The sequence below is a fragment of the Canis lupus genome, chromosome 20 (assembly GCF_011100685.1).
Source record: "Canis lupus familiaris isolate Mischka breed German Shepherd chromosome 20, alternate assembly UU_Cfam_GSD_1.0, whole genome shotgun sequence".
NCBI classification, from domain to species: Eukaryota; Metazoa; Chordata; class Mammalia; order Carnivora; family Canidae; genus Canis; species Canis lupus.
Genome location: NC_049241.1, coordinates 26,809,970 through 26,827,581, shown reverse-complemented (window position 1 = coordinate 26,827,581; position 17,612 = coordinate 26,809,970). Strand labels below are relative to the sequence as shown.

The 17,612-nt window shown below is 40.2% G+C and overlaps 1 protein-coding gene and 1 long non-coding RNA gene across 5 annotated transcripts in view; one reads left to right on the top strand and one right to left on the bottom strand.

Annotated features, from left to right (window-relative positions):
* LOC119864667 overlaps positions 1-3,608 on the top strand; it is a 35,953-nt gene extending 32,345 nt beyond the window's left edge. The window contains exon 8 of the long non-coding RNA XR_005374815.1: positions 566-3,608. This is a non-coding gene — a long non-coding RNA (uncharacterized LOC119864667). The remainder of the gene's footprint in view (positions 1-565) is intronic.
* The window catches only part of ADAMTS9 (ADAM metallopeptidase with thrombospondin type 1 motif 9), a 159,419-nt gene that overhangs the window by 68,059 nt on the left and 73,748 nt on the right, over positions 1-17,612 (bottom strand). For all 4 annotated transcript variants that reach the window (XM_038565917.1, XM_038565920.1, XM_038565919.1 and 1 more), the window contains 6 exons: positions 16,145-16,309; positions 12,187-12,306; positions 9,461-9,565; positions 9,154-9,321; positions 6,817-7,086; positions 1,869-2,030 (listed from right to left, as the gene is read on the bottom strand). In XM_038565917.1, the coding sequence (XP_038421845.1) occupies positions 1,869-2,030; positions 6,817-7,086; positions 9,154-9,321; positions 9,461-9,565; positions 12,187-12,306; positions 16,145-16,309 (990 nt within the window). The remainder of the gene's footprint in view (positions 1-1,868; positions 2,031-6,816; positions 7,087-9,153; positions 9,322-9,460; positions 9,566-12,186; positions 12,307-16,144; positions 16,310-17,612) is intronic.

The following is a 17,612-nucleotide window of genomic DNA, read 5'->3' as shown; positions in this document are numbered from 1 at the left end:
GGCTATGAAACTAAAAAATCAAACAAACAAATAAAATTCCCCAAACCACCCAGTACCAAATAAAGGACATAATGACTTAGTGGGTTTTATTTTCTGGTAACTTCTAAGAAGTTGTCACCAACTTTTGGCTATTCTGTGACGCCAATCTCCATAGATCTTTTTGACGTTACGATATTTTACGCTCTCTCCGAATCTCAGGATAATGATGACTGTCCCCGGGGTGAATAAACAATGTGGTGGGAATGTTGGATAAAGTTCTGACTCTGGCTAGACCCAAACTTCTGAGGCAGGAACAAGTTGTATTTCTTGGACAGTGCTGCCGTGCTCACATCCAGGAACACTGACATTTGGCTTTCCTGCTGTGTCAAGGCCAGATCTCCCACAGAATTTGGAATGATCTGGTCTGTGCTGACAGCAAGCATCCCAGTGAATGCGTGTACTCTCCTGGCTTTGGTCCAATTACAGAAGCTTAATCACAGGCCCCGCAGGACATAACTCTGTGAGGAGTTTTGGGAAACCCATAATACATGAGTCTTGAAGCCTGACTCTCCCTTCCGCCTTTCAGCAAAGCCCTCCAGAATGACGTACTGTCAACGAAAGTCAACAGAACGCTCCATTATGACTGCCTATGACTACTGGATTATGTGAAATGTGGACACGTGATTTCGGTTAGCCAGGAGTGTGAACTAACATGCCCATCCATCTCACTTGTCTTTTTCCCCTCTTTTGGCACTGGGGTCTCCAAGATGTTAATCTTCATGTTTTATTTTATAGATTTTACAGTCAAGACAGACCAATGCAACAAGCTCTAAATATGTGCTCTCCCTGTGGACTCAAGAGTAGAGAGATACAGCCTTGGTTAATTACACACAAAACAATAAGCATCTAAACCTTACACAGAAGAGTAGCTCACAACCCCATTTGATAATAACAGTAATACTAACAATAAACAGTAGTAGTAGTAGTAATGATAATGATTACCACTTATTATAATAGCAATTAACTTTGATCGAAGACTATGTGCAAGGTATCTGACCCGCACTATGTCAGAGAGTAGTCATAAATTGGTGCCATTATTATGCCCATTTACAGACGATGCTATAGACATTTGGCAAAGTTGTAAAATTTGCCGAGGCCACAAAGCTTGTAAGAGTCAGGGCTGGGAGTGGAATCTAGTTCTGTCTGTTCCAAACACTCTACTGCCCCTCGTTGGTCATCAGGATGCCACTTTTGAAAAGGTAACAGCTGAAGAATTTTATTATTTGATATTATTCAGCTAATTATTCTCTCCCATCATTAAAATGCATCACCTCCACCAATAAAAAATAAATTAAAAAAAAAGAAATGTAGGAATAAAGAGATGATCATCAAAAAAAATGCATCACCTCCAATGGGAATAACAGCACCTATTTATATTGGTTTCATCAAGGACTAGAGATACTAGGATTTGGTCTCATCAAGGATTTTAAATATGCCATGGGAACAAGAGTGCATCACAAACACCCCAAAACTACGAAAAAGATGGCAATGCTTTCTTGGACCAATTTAACACATGTTTCCAATTACCTTAAAAGTATCCATTTTTTCATCAGAGGTTAACCAACAATTCAACCTAGCATTTATCTGCATGCTTTGCTAATTTTCCTCTCCCATGTATTTAAAAGGTGTCTCTACTTGATCATAAACGCACTCTTAAAATAATAGTCCAGAATGAAGACAGGTCTCCTACTTAATCTCAATTGCAGAAGCTTCCACTAGAACTCATTCTTTGTCTTTAAAATAAGCTATGAACAACAGCACAGTTTGGTCAGCAAAATTGCTCTGCTTTTTTTCCCCCAAGGATGTACAAATGGATGGCTGTCTCTCACCTCTCCCCAGTTGCCGTAAGCCCACTGAGGACAAGGGCCAGATTCACAGGCTCTTTGCTCATCGGGTTTTATCCTCTCCACGCAGTCATTGGCGGTGTATCCGTTTTCATCTTGACACACGACCACGCGCCGCTGGGACCCACCAGCACAAGTACTGGAACACTGAACACATCACAAGTCAGTCAGCAGGTTAATCCCTACCTCCATCTGCACCTTAGGGACGTAAAAAATAGCTGGTTGGAAAGTCAGAGACAAATGTGACAGAATGAGTTCTCAAGTTGTCTGGACGATGGGCAAAGAGCAAGCCTGAGAATTTCCCTTCTTTTTTTTTTTTTTTTGAGAATTTCCCTTCTGTGGGGCCGTCTCATGCACATGCCCTTATCAACACCTGGATGGCAGCAACAGGGCTTCTCCTTTGCACAGGTTAGGCCCTCAGCAGGTGTTCAAAAGATGCCCCAGGAGTGATAATGCCTTGTGACTTCCAAAGCAGTCCCATTTATTGTCTCCTTTTAACCCCTTCATGTCCCTGAGAAGTACGGAGGTGTTAACAGACACCGCAGTCTAAAAAAAAAAAAAAAAAAAAGACACCACAGTCTACTGAGAAACTCTTCTTTTCAAAACTCAAGTGCTTATTTAGAACCAACATTGGACTTCTCTTTAAATGCAGAGGTCAAATTATATGCTTAATGATACACCACTAGTTAAAATTGAGCTTCCATATTAAACTCATTCAATTACCCACAGCATCATAGACTGCCACTTAGACATCATTTCCTCACAGGGAGTATTCCCTTCTCTCCCTCCACAATAGCCTTGACTTCAGTGGCTGATGGCAGCATGATATGTTTTTTAATATATTTTTTACTTCCCCAAGGACTTTAATTGGATTCCATATTGACAAGCCTCTCTTCAGGGGCACTTTCTGTGTACTGCTCTCTCTCATGGCTGTCACAGAATTATGTTTGCATTTCAGCTAATTTCCCACCCAAGCTTCTCATAGTTCTCTTATTTATCTACATCTTGAGTGTTTTTTTCTTTCCAGAATGCCCTTATCTTTTGAAAACCAATGTGTTTGCTAGTATCCTTCACTCTGACCCTTAACATGTAAAATCAGTTTGCCTATAAAGAAAACAACTAGTCTCAAAGCAATGCAATTCCCATGAATAATTTATTAAGTCTCTAACTGCACTGGCAACTTTTTTTTTTTTTTTTTACTGCTGGGTTCTGATGACAGGTTTGTACTTTCTACAGAACTCTAGCTCAAACCAGGGTTATTTCAAAACACCTGCAGACAATGCTTCTTGCTGGTCAGCTTCTTCCAAATAAAGCTGTGAATGTATTTTTGGGCTTACTGCATGGGACCTAAGCTCAAATTCCCTGCTTATACTGGACAAATTATGCATTACTTTAAAATACATTGGGTTTAATTTTAAAATGTTAAAACAGGAAAATGGATTTATGACTTTTCTCTGAGAAAACATTTAGGCAACTTCTGATTTATAAAAATTCCATCTCTAGTCTCTGAGGATTCTGATCTAATGACTCTAAACTTGAACATACTTATTTTCTATTTTTAAACTGCTTAGGACATAATAGATATTACAGAATCATTATTTTAATTAACTTTGGGGACCAGAATTTATAATGTTAGGAAGGAACTTCCATATTGTAAGTACATTTGTAATATATATTCTGGCTCTTGAGTTTTTCCCTTGATAATACAATCTTGTATCATGCTTTTACTATGTCATCTGTGAGCATCACTGCCTCAATGAAATGGTAAGCTCCTTAAAGGATGGTTCAGTGCCATAACTTGTGTTTCTGTTAACTCCCATAGCACCAGTCACAGGATGTACTGCCTCGTCCAGTTAAAGTTACTGGAGACACCAGCTCTGTAAACCACATGCTACCATCCCTCCAATATGGCTGATGGGAGCAAAACTGGTCATTTGATCCAAGGCCAACCAATCCACGGCTGCCCAGTGACCAATCAGATGCTTCCTACTGAAAATCTGACCAAAGAGATGGAGATAAGGCTTAGCTGGGGCCAGGCAACTACACTGCACAGTCTTGAACTATCTAAACCCAGGGCCTGTTCGGGTCTTTATAATCCCAAGGACAAGTAAGTGTACTACATAATTTTTCTCCAGGTTCAATTTGGTCATTTTTTTCCTGTTAATTAACAGAGATTCTTAGTTCTATCCGAAGTCACAGAATTTCACCTGCCACTTCTTTTGTTAACAGTCTTCCCATAATTTTTTAGAAGGATTTTATTTATTTATTTGAGGGAGAGGGGGACAGAGAATTGAACCAGACCCTGCACTGAGCACAGGGACCAACGCCTAGCTCCATCCCACAACCACAAAGTCAAGACGTGAGCCAAAACCAAGAGTCAGACTCTTTCTGGACTGAGTCACCCAGGCACCCTGCTGCAATCTTCCTGTCCTTTTAAGATGACATATTTTCCTAGGTAAACATTTCTTTGAATAAAACCTGCACCCATCATCCACACTGGCCAAGATAATAAAGAATGGTCTTTGCAGGAGCAAGAGGTGATAGACATGTTTTTCCTACAGCCTAGGATACTTCCCCTGATATCTGGCAGCCCAATTCTCCGTAAAGAAATCATTTCTTCCCCAATGGTGGCACTATCTAGTAAAATGCACTGCCCTTCCCTGGTCAATGAGTGGGCAAGTGGAACAAGCCAGGCCCATGAGACTTTCCTGAGATCTGAATCCCGAGCAGGGTAGATGAGAGTTAAAGGGATTCATTAAGACTTCTAAGAAACTCCCTATGGTAATTATAGTCTAATTTCTGCTCCATCTAGATAGGAGTTGGCAAGATACAGTATAAGGGCCAAATATGACCTGCTACCTGTTTCATAAATAAAGTTTTATTGGAACAGAGCCTTGCCCATTCATTTACATATTGTCTACACCTCCTTTTGTGATACAACAGCATAGCTGGTTAGTCGTGACAGAGACTATGCGATCCACATCACAGACAATATTATCTGGCTGTTTGCAAAAAAAGATTTGCCAACTCCTGAGCTGGATCCCTAAAGATGCACTGCTCTCTGTCTCTACAGGGGCCAAATGAAAAGTTTTGTTTGCTCATTTCATTTTCACTTGAGTCAGCTTCTTTTCTTCTGTTCATAACCAGAGACTCCTGATTGGTAACATGGGGGAAAAACTCACAGAGGATTCAGGTTCGTGCAGAAATGTACTATAAAATGAGGCTTTTATTGCACAACCCACTGAAAACATTAGGTTCCCATTCTTCAGTGTTTAGGACTCTTTCCTGCTTTTCCTGCCATGGGAAACAGGAAAGAATCACACAGTTTGTGTACTGCACCAAGCAAAGATGCACGTACATTCCACAAACTCCTGGGAGCAGGTTAGCCACATCAAGCTAGAGCTGAAAAAAATCACATAGTCCATCTTCAGCCTCACTTAATTTAGGAAAAAAAAAAAATCCCCAAACAAAAAACAGGCACAATGAGGAAAAGAATGGTATTGCCCATTGCTGCAAAAAGGTTACTTAATCCTCCTTAATTGGGAATACTGCCCAAGGGCATGATCATTCAATTTTAAAAGAATGCATCATCTCCAAATGTTGTCCTAAGTAAGAATAGATTTAACTTTTTTTTTTTAAAGAGTTTGAGTGCTATCATTAGAATATACAAGAGAGTTTTTAAATTTTTCAACCAGAAACATTGTAGGACAATCAGTGATTACTTCTCTTGATCACTCTTTAACTTCTTTGCACACAAATCTCTTTTAACCCCGGCAAAGGACTTAAAGTGGAAAGCAAGCAAGGAGGATGGGAGAGAAGGTCCTGGGCCTTGCGGCAGATGTTCTGCATACAACCAGGACTTGCAGTGGGTGAAAATGCTCAGGTGGCTAATCAGTATTCACAGGAAAGGAAAATCTCATTTACTGAAACATAACCACCGTGGGAAACAGAGAGTTTCCTTCTAATGCTTTTTAGTTCAGAAATAATTAAACACAATTAGTGGTACGAGAAGGGAACTAATAGTAAACAATTAAAATGAAGACCCCAGAGTGATTCTTAGACACCTTCTACTCCCACATCTATGCAGGGTCCCTTTCTACCTTACCCCTCCTGCAGTTCCATTAGACATGTCCAGTATACCACAATTATTTGGAGGAAATTATTCAGTAAAAAAACCCAAAAAGATTCAAAGCATATTTTCTCTGTGAATATTAAATATTTTTCAAGGTCTTCCTAACATGAAGGACAATGATAAGAATAATGAGAAAGTTCTTACTCTGGGGCAGGCAGCACACAGAGCACTTTATTTGTATATCACATTTATTTCCTACAACAACCCAGAAAAGCTGGGGTTATTGTTAACTTTATTTCACAAACAAGGAACTGAGGCTCATGGAGAATATGGAACCCACTAAAGACCTCAGAATTTGAAAGTCTAAGTCCTTGGCTAAAACAGAAGCATCTTTGCTCAGAGTCTGTACTGTTAACCATTAGGTTATGGTACTTCTAGAATTATCCAGATTCATGTTGCCCCTCCCCCCCAATCCAGGACAATGAACTACTACTCTTTTTTTCTTTTACTCTGTCCATTTAATTTCCTTATGGGTAGGAGCTGCCTGTCACCTTAGTCCCTGGGATTCATCAATATGGTCTTCACAGTACGGCCTAGAAGCCACTTGATCTTTTGCCCGGCTGTGACACCCCCCAACCCCAGCTAAGGCAGCTTGTAGGTGCCTGCAGACAGTATCTGGGGGCACCTTTTCAGGGACTGCAACAAACCCATTAGGGTTCACCTGAAACAGATGAAAATGTACAATGCCAATCCCTTGTGAGAAAAAAGGCTTCAAAGGTGTTTCTAATCTGTTTGCTTCCAAAAGCTGAATGCGTGAAACAGAAGAAAGCAAGTTAGAGAAAGACTTCAGGGAATACTCACTGCTCCCCAGGGGCCAGTCCTCCACTGGTTTCCACCAAGCACGTGGGTGCGGCTGGGGCCGGGGCTTCTGGGGCGGTAATCCTCACTCTGGAAGGGGTGCTGAGCGAGACCACTGTCTGGGGTCCGCTGAGGGCATGGTGATGTGGAACAGTCCTGGTCGGTTTCTGGGATGTAATCTGGGTCACACTCACTCTGATCAATCACGTGGTCACTGTAGTTGACACACACCACTTGCCGGGTCGCCCTGCCTTGCCCACACGTCACAGAGCACTACGTTGAACATCCAGAAAGAGAAAGGATTGGTCACTGGCTGTCACAGATCTATCAATGTACATTTTCTGCGAAAGGCCCACTGCTCACCCAGCTGCTCAGGCCCCAAAGCTTGGCGTCATCCTTGTCTGCTCCCTTGTCTTTCCACCCTACAGTCATTTCACTGAGAAATCCTGTCAGCTCTGTAGTCACAATACACCCCCAATCCAGCCACTTCCCATCATCTCCATTGTCACCTGCCCCTGCCAGGATGCCTGCAATGGCTTTTCAGCTGGGATCCTACTTACAAACTTGACATTCTCTGCCCCAGCCCACATCTGCTCACATATCACAAACCATGACCCTTACAATAAAGATCATGATTCTCTCCAGTGACTTCCCAATTCACTTTGAATAATGTCCAGAGTCCTCATCTTGGCCTGGAAGGCCCTCTGTATGGCCACTGGCTACCTCCTTGACCCATCCCTTGTCATTCTCTAGTTACTGCACTTCAGTTAAACTGAGCTTATGGATGTTTCCTGAACATGCCAAGAATACTCCCTACTTAGGATCTTTGCACCTGCTGTACCTTTTCCCGTACAACATAGATGTCCACATGGCTCACTCACTCACTTCATTCAAATCTTGCTCAATGTGCTGTTGGGCCTTCTCTGGCCACCCTAATAGCACATCCCATAATTCCCTATGCCTTTACTCTGCTTGACATTTTTCTAGCACTTGTCTGTGTTTGTTGCTATATCTATATATTTCTTTATTTGTTCATTTATTAGAACCTCCATCAGAGTAATCTCCATAAAGGCTGGGCTTTATTATTTGCTGTTCACTGCTTTTTCTACACTAAGATTTTATAAATATCTGATGCACAGATAGACATATTTAATGGATGGATGGATGGATGGATGGGCGGATGGACAGACTGATAGCTCAAGGCACAACAGTGAGATTATCTACCATTTATTGAGCACCTACTTTGTACTAAGCATTTAACATAAGCAATCTCAAGTAATACAACCATCTTGTAAGGTAGGTAGTAGGTATTCTGTTTTGGTCTTTTAAGAAAAAACTGAGGCTCAAAGACTTTAACCAGACTGCTCAAGGTCATGCAGCCAGTAAATGTCAAGATCCAGATTTTTACATGGCTTTTCTTGAAACTATTGCTCAAACTTATACATATGTTACGATATTTATTGAGATATTAATTCTCTATTTTCCTTATGGCCTCTTCTCATCTATCCTAAGCTTTGCATTTCCTGGGTTCTGGGATTTTTGCAAGGCAGAAAGTGGGAGCTGCCTGAAGACGAAGGTTTTTCTTTTCTTTTTTTTTTTAAGATAGATTTATTTATTTATTTATTTATTTATTTATTTATTTATTTATGGGAGAGAGAGTGGGAGGGAGGGATGGAGCATGAGAAGGAACAGAAGGAGAGAGACAAGCAGACTCCACACTGAGTGCAGAGCCCAACAGAGGGCTCCAGTCCACAACCCTGAGATCATGACCTGAGTGGAAATCAAGAGTTAGACGCTTAACTCATTGAGCCACGCAGGTGCCCCGACAAAGGTTTTTCTACTTTTATAAAAGCCCATAGATGGTGCCTGGTGTGCACAGGAGGCCGAGCCCGTGGTACTGGATGGGGGGGGGGGGGGTTCCACTTCCCACTTTTGACAGGGAAGCCAAGAGCCACTGGACTTCAAGAGTCTGAGATTACAGGAGGCATCCAGACTCAAGGTAAGAGGCCCTCTCCTTACTCCCCTCTTCTCCCTGGCCCTTTTGGTACTCCACCTGTTGATTATATTCTCATGTGACTCAATTAACATGAATATTTCCACTCAATCCACCAGGATGGGGCATATGTAAATTACATACTGATTCACACGTTTTAACAACATCCATTTCTTGCACATCTGGTTAAGATTCATACCAGCTGTACACAGATAAGGCAAAATAATTTAAATCACAGACTAAGTCCAATTGTAAAATAATACCCGTCGACATCTGGGACCTGTCCCTAGTTATCCGCTTATGGTTCCCCCAGTCATTTCCCAATTCCAAAGAATCCACTCGCTTACAGGGCTCCAGTCCAAAGCCTTCCACTGCCCACAGGGGGTCACAGAACATTCTTCCTTTGCCACTGGTCGAGGCAGGGTTACACAGGCGCTCTCGTCAGCCACAGAGCCATCCTCATCCCGGCAGCTGACGTATCTCATCCGAGTACCTTTTCCACAAGTGGCTGAGCACTGAGTGTTGAAGTAAAATAAGGCAGGTATGTTATTTTGAAACGATGATTCACTGGACAGTAACCCACTTCCTACAGTCACGTCAGAGAACCTCTGCCTCCCCTTCCACCCTTCTCTATGTCTTCCTTCTATTTCTTACTGGTGTCCAAGACCCAAATCGCCACTGGGTTCTTGGTGCACTGTGTGTGCTTCTCCTTGCTTCCGGGACAGCTGGGGGTGGGTGACAAGATGGTAATTCACAGTCCTAGATGTGAGAGAGGGAAAAAGGCCAAGGTTACCTTGAAGTTCATGCACACATTAATGGTCAACGCAAATAAAAACTTAAGGGCTAAGAATTCTGATGCCTCGGATTTCTGTGTGATTCTGGGACAATCACATGTCATCTGTCAGCCACAGTGTTTTCAACTATAAAATGGAGTGTGATCTGAGTCACTCTATGAGTGTACTGATATAGGGCAGGGGTTGACCTATAATTTTTAATACCATAGTTATTTACCTGTTCAAGTGGAAAAAGAAAAAGTTATTGTAAAATGGCACATACATTGGGAAAGAACAGGATATCATCTCAAAATGTCAACTGTCAATTGTTTAAAATTCTGAAGACCAAATTCTGTTTGCACATTTCAATTAATTCCCTAATCAGAATTTGTTACTCATGAACTGATTTTCCAAGTTCACCTAAAGAGAACTCCAACGGTGTTGATGGTCAAATCTAGATCTAAGAAGTGTATTCAATATGCCAATGCCTGAAATGTATATAACACTCCTCAACCACTCAGAAGAAATCCCTATGATGAATTAAGATTATCTGGATGTAGAAAGCATTTTCAGATTTATAGATGGGAAAACAGAAATGGTACTTGCTTACAATTTAGCAAATATTCTTTGATTAAATGCCTGAGATGTGCCAGGCATGGTGCAAAGAGTAGTAAGCTCACTGCTGAGCCTGATATTAGGGAGCTTACAAACCAAATGGAGAAATTCTATTACTTGGCTCCAGAACCTGTTAATCTTCTGCCCATGGTCCAAAGAAAATCTCAAGAAATTTTCCATATGCTTTAACTGTGGGAACTGCCCAAGACTTCATCGGATGTTACAAAATAGTTTAGGAAGAAATGTGTATTTTGAATCCCTAAGGGAGTTGCTAAATCCTCACTTCATGACTGTTTAGATGTAATTGCTAACATTTTGCAGGCATTAAACATGTGGTTTAGAACATTACAGTAAAGTAAAAAAAAAAAAAAAAAGAAAGATGACAACAGTCACAAGTGGTATTTTATCATTGATCAATGACAAGATGAACAACACTGCTATATTCATTTACTTTTTGACACTCTTCATCCATTAACAACACATGTGGAAATGTGGCAGACTGAGGCCCTCAGAACCGAAGCAGGACATGCCAGATAGGGCCTCAGAGCATGAGCTCTGGGCATAGTCAGGGTTTGAATAATGTCTTTGGCAATATTCCTGTCTTTGGCAATCAGCAAAACTGATATACAAACCCAAGTCTTCTCTTTACATAGTCTCTTTCCATAAATAAGGAAGGTGCTGGAAGTGATGGTCAATTGGCTTTCTTGAGAAAAAAGATGTGCATGTGTGTGTTTGTAGAAATGTGCTTATATATATATATATATATATATATATATATACACACACATTACATGTGATATATATCTACAAGTGTATATAGATGTTTGATCATAAATTTTACAGATATAAAGGATATAGATAGCACACAATTTACATAGAAGAATAATATATAAAATTATTTCTTTTAAATTCCATATAGTCAATTGAGTCACACAGAATACTTTCACTGATTTTTGTTGAATTCTTGGATCTGTTGCCACGGTATGGTTGTAGTTGCTGAATAACTGCAGTTCTAACATGAATGAGAGTTGATATTTTATGTTGGAGAGTAAGGTGACAGGGAAACAATCAAGATGTATGTCAGAACTCTATTCATGAATGACATGAATGATATGAATGACTCCTGTGCCAAATCAGACAATAATTTCCAAATGCCAGAAGGGTATTTCCTTATTTTTTTGTGTTATTTACAATGTAACAACCATAGACATGAGACTCTTTAAGGCATTAATGCATAATCTACATTGTTATCATTTTCTGTATCCCTTTCTGAAGTCTAAAAAAATAATTTAAACCCTGACTTACAGCATTTGCTGATTTCTGGGGTATAAATACTCTCATCATAGCCAATTTCAAGCTACCAATATGATGTCGATAAACACAGACTTGGGAAGAGATGTGCAATAGCTCACCACTATTTAGTATTTCCACCATACAGATATATATGTAAATGTAAATAACCTCAAGATCAAAGATAATAGTAAAGCAATGAGAAAGTGATAAGGTTGGAGTATTTATCAGCTTTAAATACCATCTATTTAATTACAGGCTTATATCTTCAATTTTTACCAATGCCTATATTTAGCAACCAGCTTGCAAAAATTCTTGTGAGTCAGTACAGACCAACTCCAGCATACTGCTGCCTGAACATACAATGCTATCTGCTAAGCCCTATGTTGAAACCATTAAAAAAAAAAAGTTTGAGTTCAAGAAAACAAAGCCAAACAACCAACATTTGCTATCCAATAAAAAAAATGAAAATCAGAATCAAATCAAATCTACGTATACACTTCAAATAACCAGAGAAAAATGAAACTAGTACATCAAGATTCAAGATGTAGCAAAGAGGTAAATCTGGACAATTTAGAGAATCAACCTGGTGCTCTACCTACATACTTACTATGGAAGGGCTTCAAATTTGACTGAACCCCTGGCAAATTCTAGTCCCTTGCTGCCCAAAGCCAAGAACTGAGTTGGACAAAGGAGACTTACCTGGGTATCAGTTGGTCTAGTTGCTGCATTGCAGTCATTGTCATCTACCACGGACATATAAGTCCCAATGATGCATTTCACTGCTCTTAACTGGTATCCTTGTCCACAAGTGACACTGCACTGAGGGAAAGAAATACAACAAAAGGTATGCACATTTCAGCAAATTTTCTCTTTCCTTACTTTACCCATAATACTCTACAAGAAAAAAAAATTTCCATCATAGTGGAACAGAGAGCTGGCACCCAGAGAAATTAAGTAAAAGTGGGTAATCCTGCTCTGCTCAAATTATATTCATCAATTACCCCTTTGATGCTCAGAATTAGTTCTACCTCCCACTGGAATTATATTTGTAGGAGTTCCACTCCTTGACTGTGACTTGATACATCCCTATGTCAAAACTGTCTCCAAAGCTACAATCATCAAAAACAGAAGAGAAAAAACTGAATCCAGCAATAAACTCATACATCGATGGCCAAGCAATTTCCAACAAAGTTCTAATAATTCAATGGGGGAAAAGAATGCTCTCTTTAAAAAACGGCCATGAGACAAGTGGCTATCTATATGCAAAGGCATGAAGCTGAACTCCTAAGTCATACTATACATAAAAATTAACCCCAAATAGATCAAGAACTAAAATTATAAAACTCTGAGAAGAAAAGATTATCTAAAAGTTTTGTGACATGGAATTTAGTAATGATTTCTTGGATATGCTACCACAAGCACAGACAACAAAAGAAAGACAAGTTTTATTTTATCACAATTAAAAACTTCTGCATCACTGGACACCATCAGCAGAGTGGAAAGGCAACCCACTACGGGATTGGAGAAAATATTTGCAAATCAAATGTCTGAAAGGGTTGAAATCCACAATATAAAGAACAACAAGAATTCAACAACAAAAAGCTGACCTCATTAAAAAATGGGAAAAGAAGCACTGTTAAACTATATATACTTAAGGGGCACCTGGGTGGCTCAGTTGGTTGAGCAGCCGGCTCTTAGTTTCCACTTGGGTTGTGATCTTGCTTCATGGGATACAAAATACAAAAACAACAAAGACAAAAACAAAAAACCCTGTATACTTCAAAATGGTTAAGATGGGGGGGTGGGTTCCTGGGTTGTTCAGTCAGTTAAGCATCTGACTCTCAATTTTGGCTCAGGTCATGATTTCCGAGTGGTGAGATCGAGCCCCATGTCAGGCTCTGTGCTCAGTGTGGAGTCTGCATGAGATTCCCTCTCTCCCTCTCCCTCTGCCCCTCTCCCAGCTCATGCTCACACAACACACTCTCTCTCTCAATAAATAAAATCTTAGAAAAATGGTTAAGATGATAAGTTTGATGTTATGTTTTTTGACCATAATTTCACTTTTTTTTAAATGGGTAAAAGACGCGAATAGATACTTCTCCAAAAAAAGATATACAGATGGTCAACAAGTACATGAAATGATTCTCAGTATCATCTGTTATTAGAGAAATGCAAAATCAAAATCATAATGAGATACTACTTTACTCCCACTAGGAGAGCCATAATTAAAAAGGGGTAAAAAATAACAATTTCTCTGGTGTGGAGCCAGAGAAATTGGAACCCTTGTGTATTGTTGGTAGGAATATAAAACGGTGCAGATTCTGTGAAAAACTGGCAGTTAAGAAGTTAAACCCAGGCTTGCCACAGGATCCAGCAATACCACTCCCAGAGATACACCCAAAAAGAATTGAAATGAGGTCCTAAAACAAGCACTAGTACATGAATATTCATCTTAGCCCTACTCACAAAAGCCAAAGGAACAAACAATCCAAATGTTCAGCTAGGTATGGAGGGATAAGCAAATATGGCACACTCATACAATAAAATATTATGCAGCCACAGAAATGAATGAGGTACGGATATGTGCTCCGATATAGACCTTGAAATATGTATGCTATGTGAACAGTATCAGATGCAAAAGGTCGCAGTGTACGATTCCACTTACACAAAATACTTCAAATAAGTAAATCCACAGCAATAGAAAGATTGTTGGTTGCCCGGGGGGGGTGGAGTTCGGGGGGAAATGGGGACCAATGGCTTAATGGGGTGATGGAAGCATTTTGGATGAAAACATTTTGGAATGTTAGTTGCCCAACATTGTGAATGTACTAAAAACCACTGAGCTGTTCAGAGTGAAGTGCTTCATTGTGCGACATGTGTTTTACTTCAGGTAAAAAACATATACTAAGTATACTCCTAATATTAGTTTAAAAATATTAGAAGAGAATCGGATGTATTAATACTAATAACCTGTGCATTACTGAGTGTGTTGGGAATCCCTGGGTGGTTCAGTGGTTTAGCGTCTGCCTTTGGCCCAGGTAGTGATCCTGGGGTCCCGGGATCGAGTCCCACATCAGCTCCCTGCATGGAGTCTGCTTCTCCTTCTGCCTGTGTCTCTACCTCTCTCTCTTCTCTGTGTCTTTCATGAATAAATAAATAAAAAATCTTAAAAAAAAAAAGAATTGAGTGTGTTTGGTGGTATTCTTTTTGCTAAATTACATTTTGCAAAATTTCTCTTCTGAACATGTGTTACTTTTAAATAAAACAACAACAACAACAACAACCAGTTTGTCACCCAGAATTGCATGTTCAATACAAGGAAGAGCAATCTCTGGCTAGGACTGGTGCAGACACAGATAAAAAATAGGCCCATTGGTTCTAAAAGATGTTATACTCAAATTTTAACAGTGATTCTGAGCTGGGTTCTCTTTCTCTCTTTCTCTTTCTCTTATTCCATTAGAGTTATGCAGATAGAGACAAAAAGGAAGCTGGACTTAGAAGTATAGGGGACTCTCACTGTTTATGTAGCTTGATCAGACATGATCAGCCGTGGGCACCTGGGTGGCTGGCTCAGTGGTTGAGTGTCTGCCTTCGGCTCAGGTTGTGATCCTGGGGTCCTGGGATCGAATCCTACATCAGGCTCCCTGCAGGGAGTCTGCTTCTCCCTCTGCCTATGTCTCTGCCTCTCTTGTGTCTTTTATTATTATTATTATTATAATAATAATAATAATAATAAAGACATGATCAGCCATTCTGCCTGTGGATGCTGTACCATGGGAGGGCTCAGAAGAAGGTCAATTTGATAGAAATTCTAAGGATATGGTAATACAGCTGCTCCCATTTATGGCATGCATCTTGGAAATAAAGACATACACTAGAAGACTGAGTGGCCATGGCTGGGCAGTGTAGGGGGAGAGTTATTTTTCAAGAGATTGTGTAAGTGACAGCCGACAGCTGCTTTGCTTCTCTTGGGAACTTGGAGGGCTGCTTAAATAGTATCCAGGATGCTTTTGCTTCTATATTAGGAAGGACTCAATTCCCAGAGTAGTGGCTTCTCAAATGGGAGCCCAAGGGAGACTTTCACTCTTTCCTTTAAAGATAGTTCAAGTTAAGACTCTGAAACTTACACACATATTAGAGGATTCAGAAAAGATCTTTCAAAATGAGATGATTCTGCAACTTTTGATTAGATTAATTCTGTGTGAAAGATTTTATGTATGAGAGGTGAGCTCTGGAAACATGACATGGGGAGCCCAAACATCCCTGCCAAATCCCGGTCCAGATACCCCTGCAGAAGGCTCCAGAACCCATTCTGTAATGACCCGCAGCAGCATGCTAGAAGATAACATCAGCCAGACACGAGATCTGTTGTGAGTTTGTTCAAATGCTCGTGCACTCAAACTACAGTTTTAACCTAAGGGCGAGAACATGCCTTTGTGTCTGCAAAGGGAATAATCAGCTCCAGGAGGGCAAGCAGCAATCCTCAGACCTGGGGCAAAATGGTTGCAGAGCTTCTTGGGCTCCATCAGGCACCACGGAGGTATAGTGCAAGTCACAAGACACGGCAGTTAAATCCCCACTGCTGGAATGCCCCTTTGCAAGCCCTCTCCAGATAAGAAGGAAAGAATGTAGTTAAGAACTTTATCGTTCGAAATACCTGTCCCCAGGGACCCGCCTGCCAGGACGCACATTCTGGCTGCTGACAAGTCTGCATGGAGGCTGGCTTGGTCTCAGGGTCACAGATTCTATCATTTAATCGATCTTCGCCAAACTGACACCAGACCTGGCGATGCTTATGCCCTTTTCCACAGGTGACCAGGCACTGTAATAAAAAGCACAGCCAATCAGTGGTGTTTCTGAACAATGTGTTGTGGTTCCCAGGGATTATTCATGGATGAACAGGAACAGTTGTGCTCTCTTCCCATAGCAATTCCTCTCTCATAGCAATTTGTAAATACATCAAGGCTCATCTTTCTCATTCATTCATTCATCCATTCATTCATTCTGTATATACAAAGGCTCTGGGACAGTGTCAAGTACAGAACGAACTCAGCATAGCACTACACCATGAAATACAGATCTCCCCTGACTTACGATGGGGTTATATCCAAATAAACCCATTGGTAGTTGAAAATACCCTATGTCAAAAATGCACTTAATACACCCAACCTACTAAACATCATAGCGTAGGCCAGCCTGCCTCAAATGTGCACAGAACACCTTAGCTTAGCTTATGGTGCACAGAACACCTTAGCTTATGGTGGGGCAAGATCATCCCACACAAAGCCTAGTTTATAACCAAGTATTGAATATACCATGTAATTTATTGAACTCTGTACTGAAAGTAATGGGTACAGAATGATCATATGGGTACAGAATGGTCATAAGTGTATTGGTTATCAACCCTCACGTGGTTATGATAGCGTGGCTGACTGGGAGTTGCTGCTGCCTAGCTTCTCAAGAGTGTTAAGTACCACTGATAGCCAGCCTCGGAAAAGGTCTAAATTCATATTACGGCATCTACTAAATGTATATTGCTTTTGCATCATGGTAAAGAAAAAAAAAAAAAGAAAGAAAGAAAGAAAGAAAGAAAGAAAGAAAGAAAGAAAGAAAGAAAGAAAAATTGTTATGTTGAACCACTATAAGTCGGAGTCATACTGTACTATAAAACATCTATGATTTTATAAAATAGGAGTTAAGTGTAGGGAATTTATCAGTCAGACCAATGTGAGTTTTAATCCCAACACAATCAGCTATGGATACTAAGTCAAGTGACGGTTCGATGGTTCTGTACCTCTGTTTTCTCATCTGTACAATGCGGATAACAATAGTGCCTACTGCAAAGAATTGTGAAAACTGCATGAAAAAAATCTAAGTAACATGCTTGGTACATGTTCATTTAATAAATGTTAAATATCATCATTATCCCTGCTCATTGCAGAAAATCTGAAAAATATAGAAAAGTATAAAAGATAAAACTATAGTAATAAAAAAAATCTCACATCTCTGGGGATCTTCATTATTAACATTTTGCTGTTTTGTCCCCAGTTTTTTAAGCGAAGGAATGTTGGCTCATACTGAATATATAGTTTAAGATCCCCTCACCTTCATTTCAACAAGTCTTC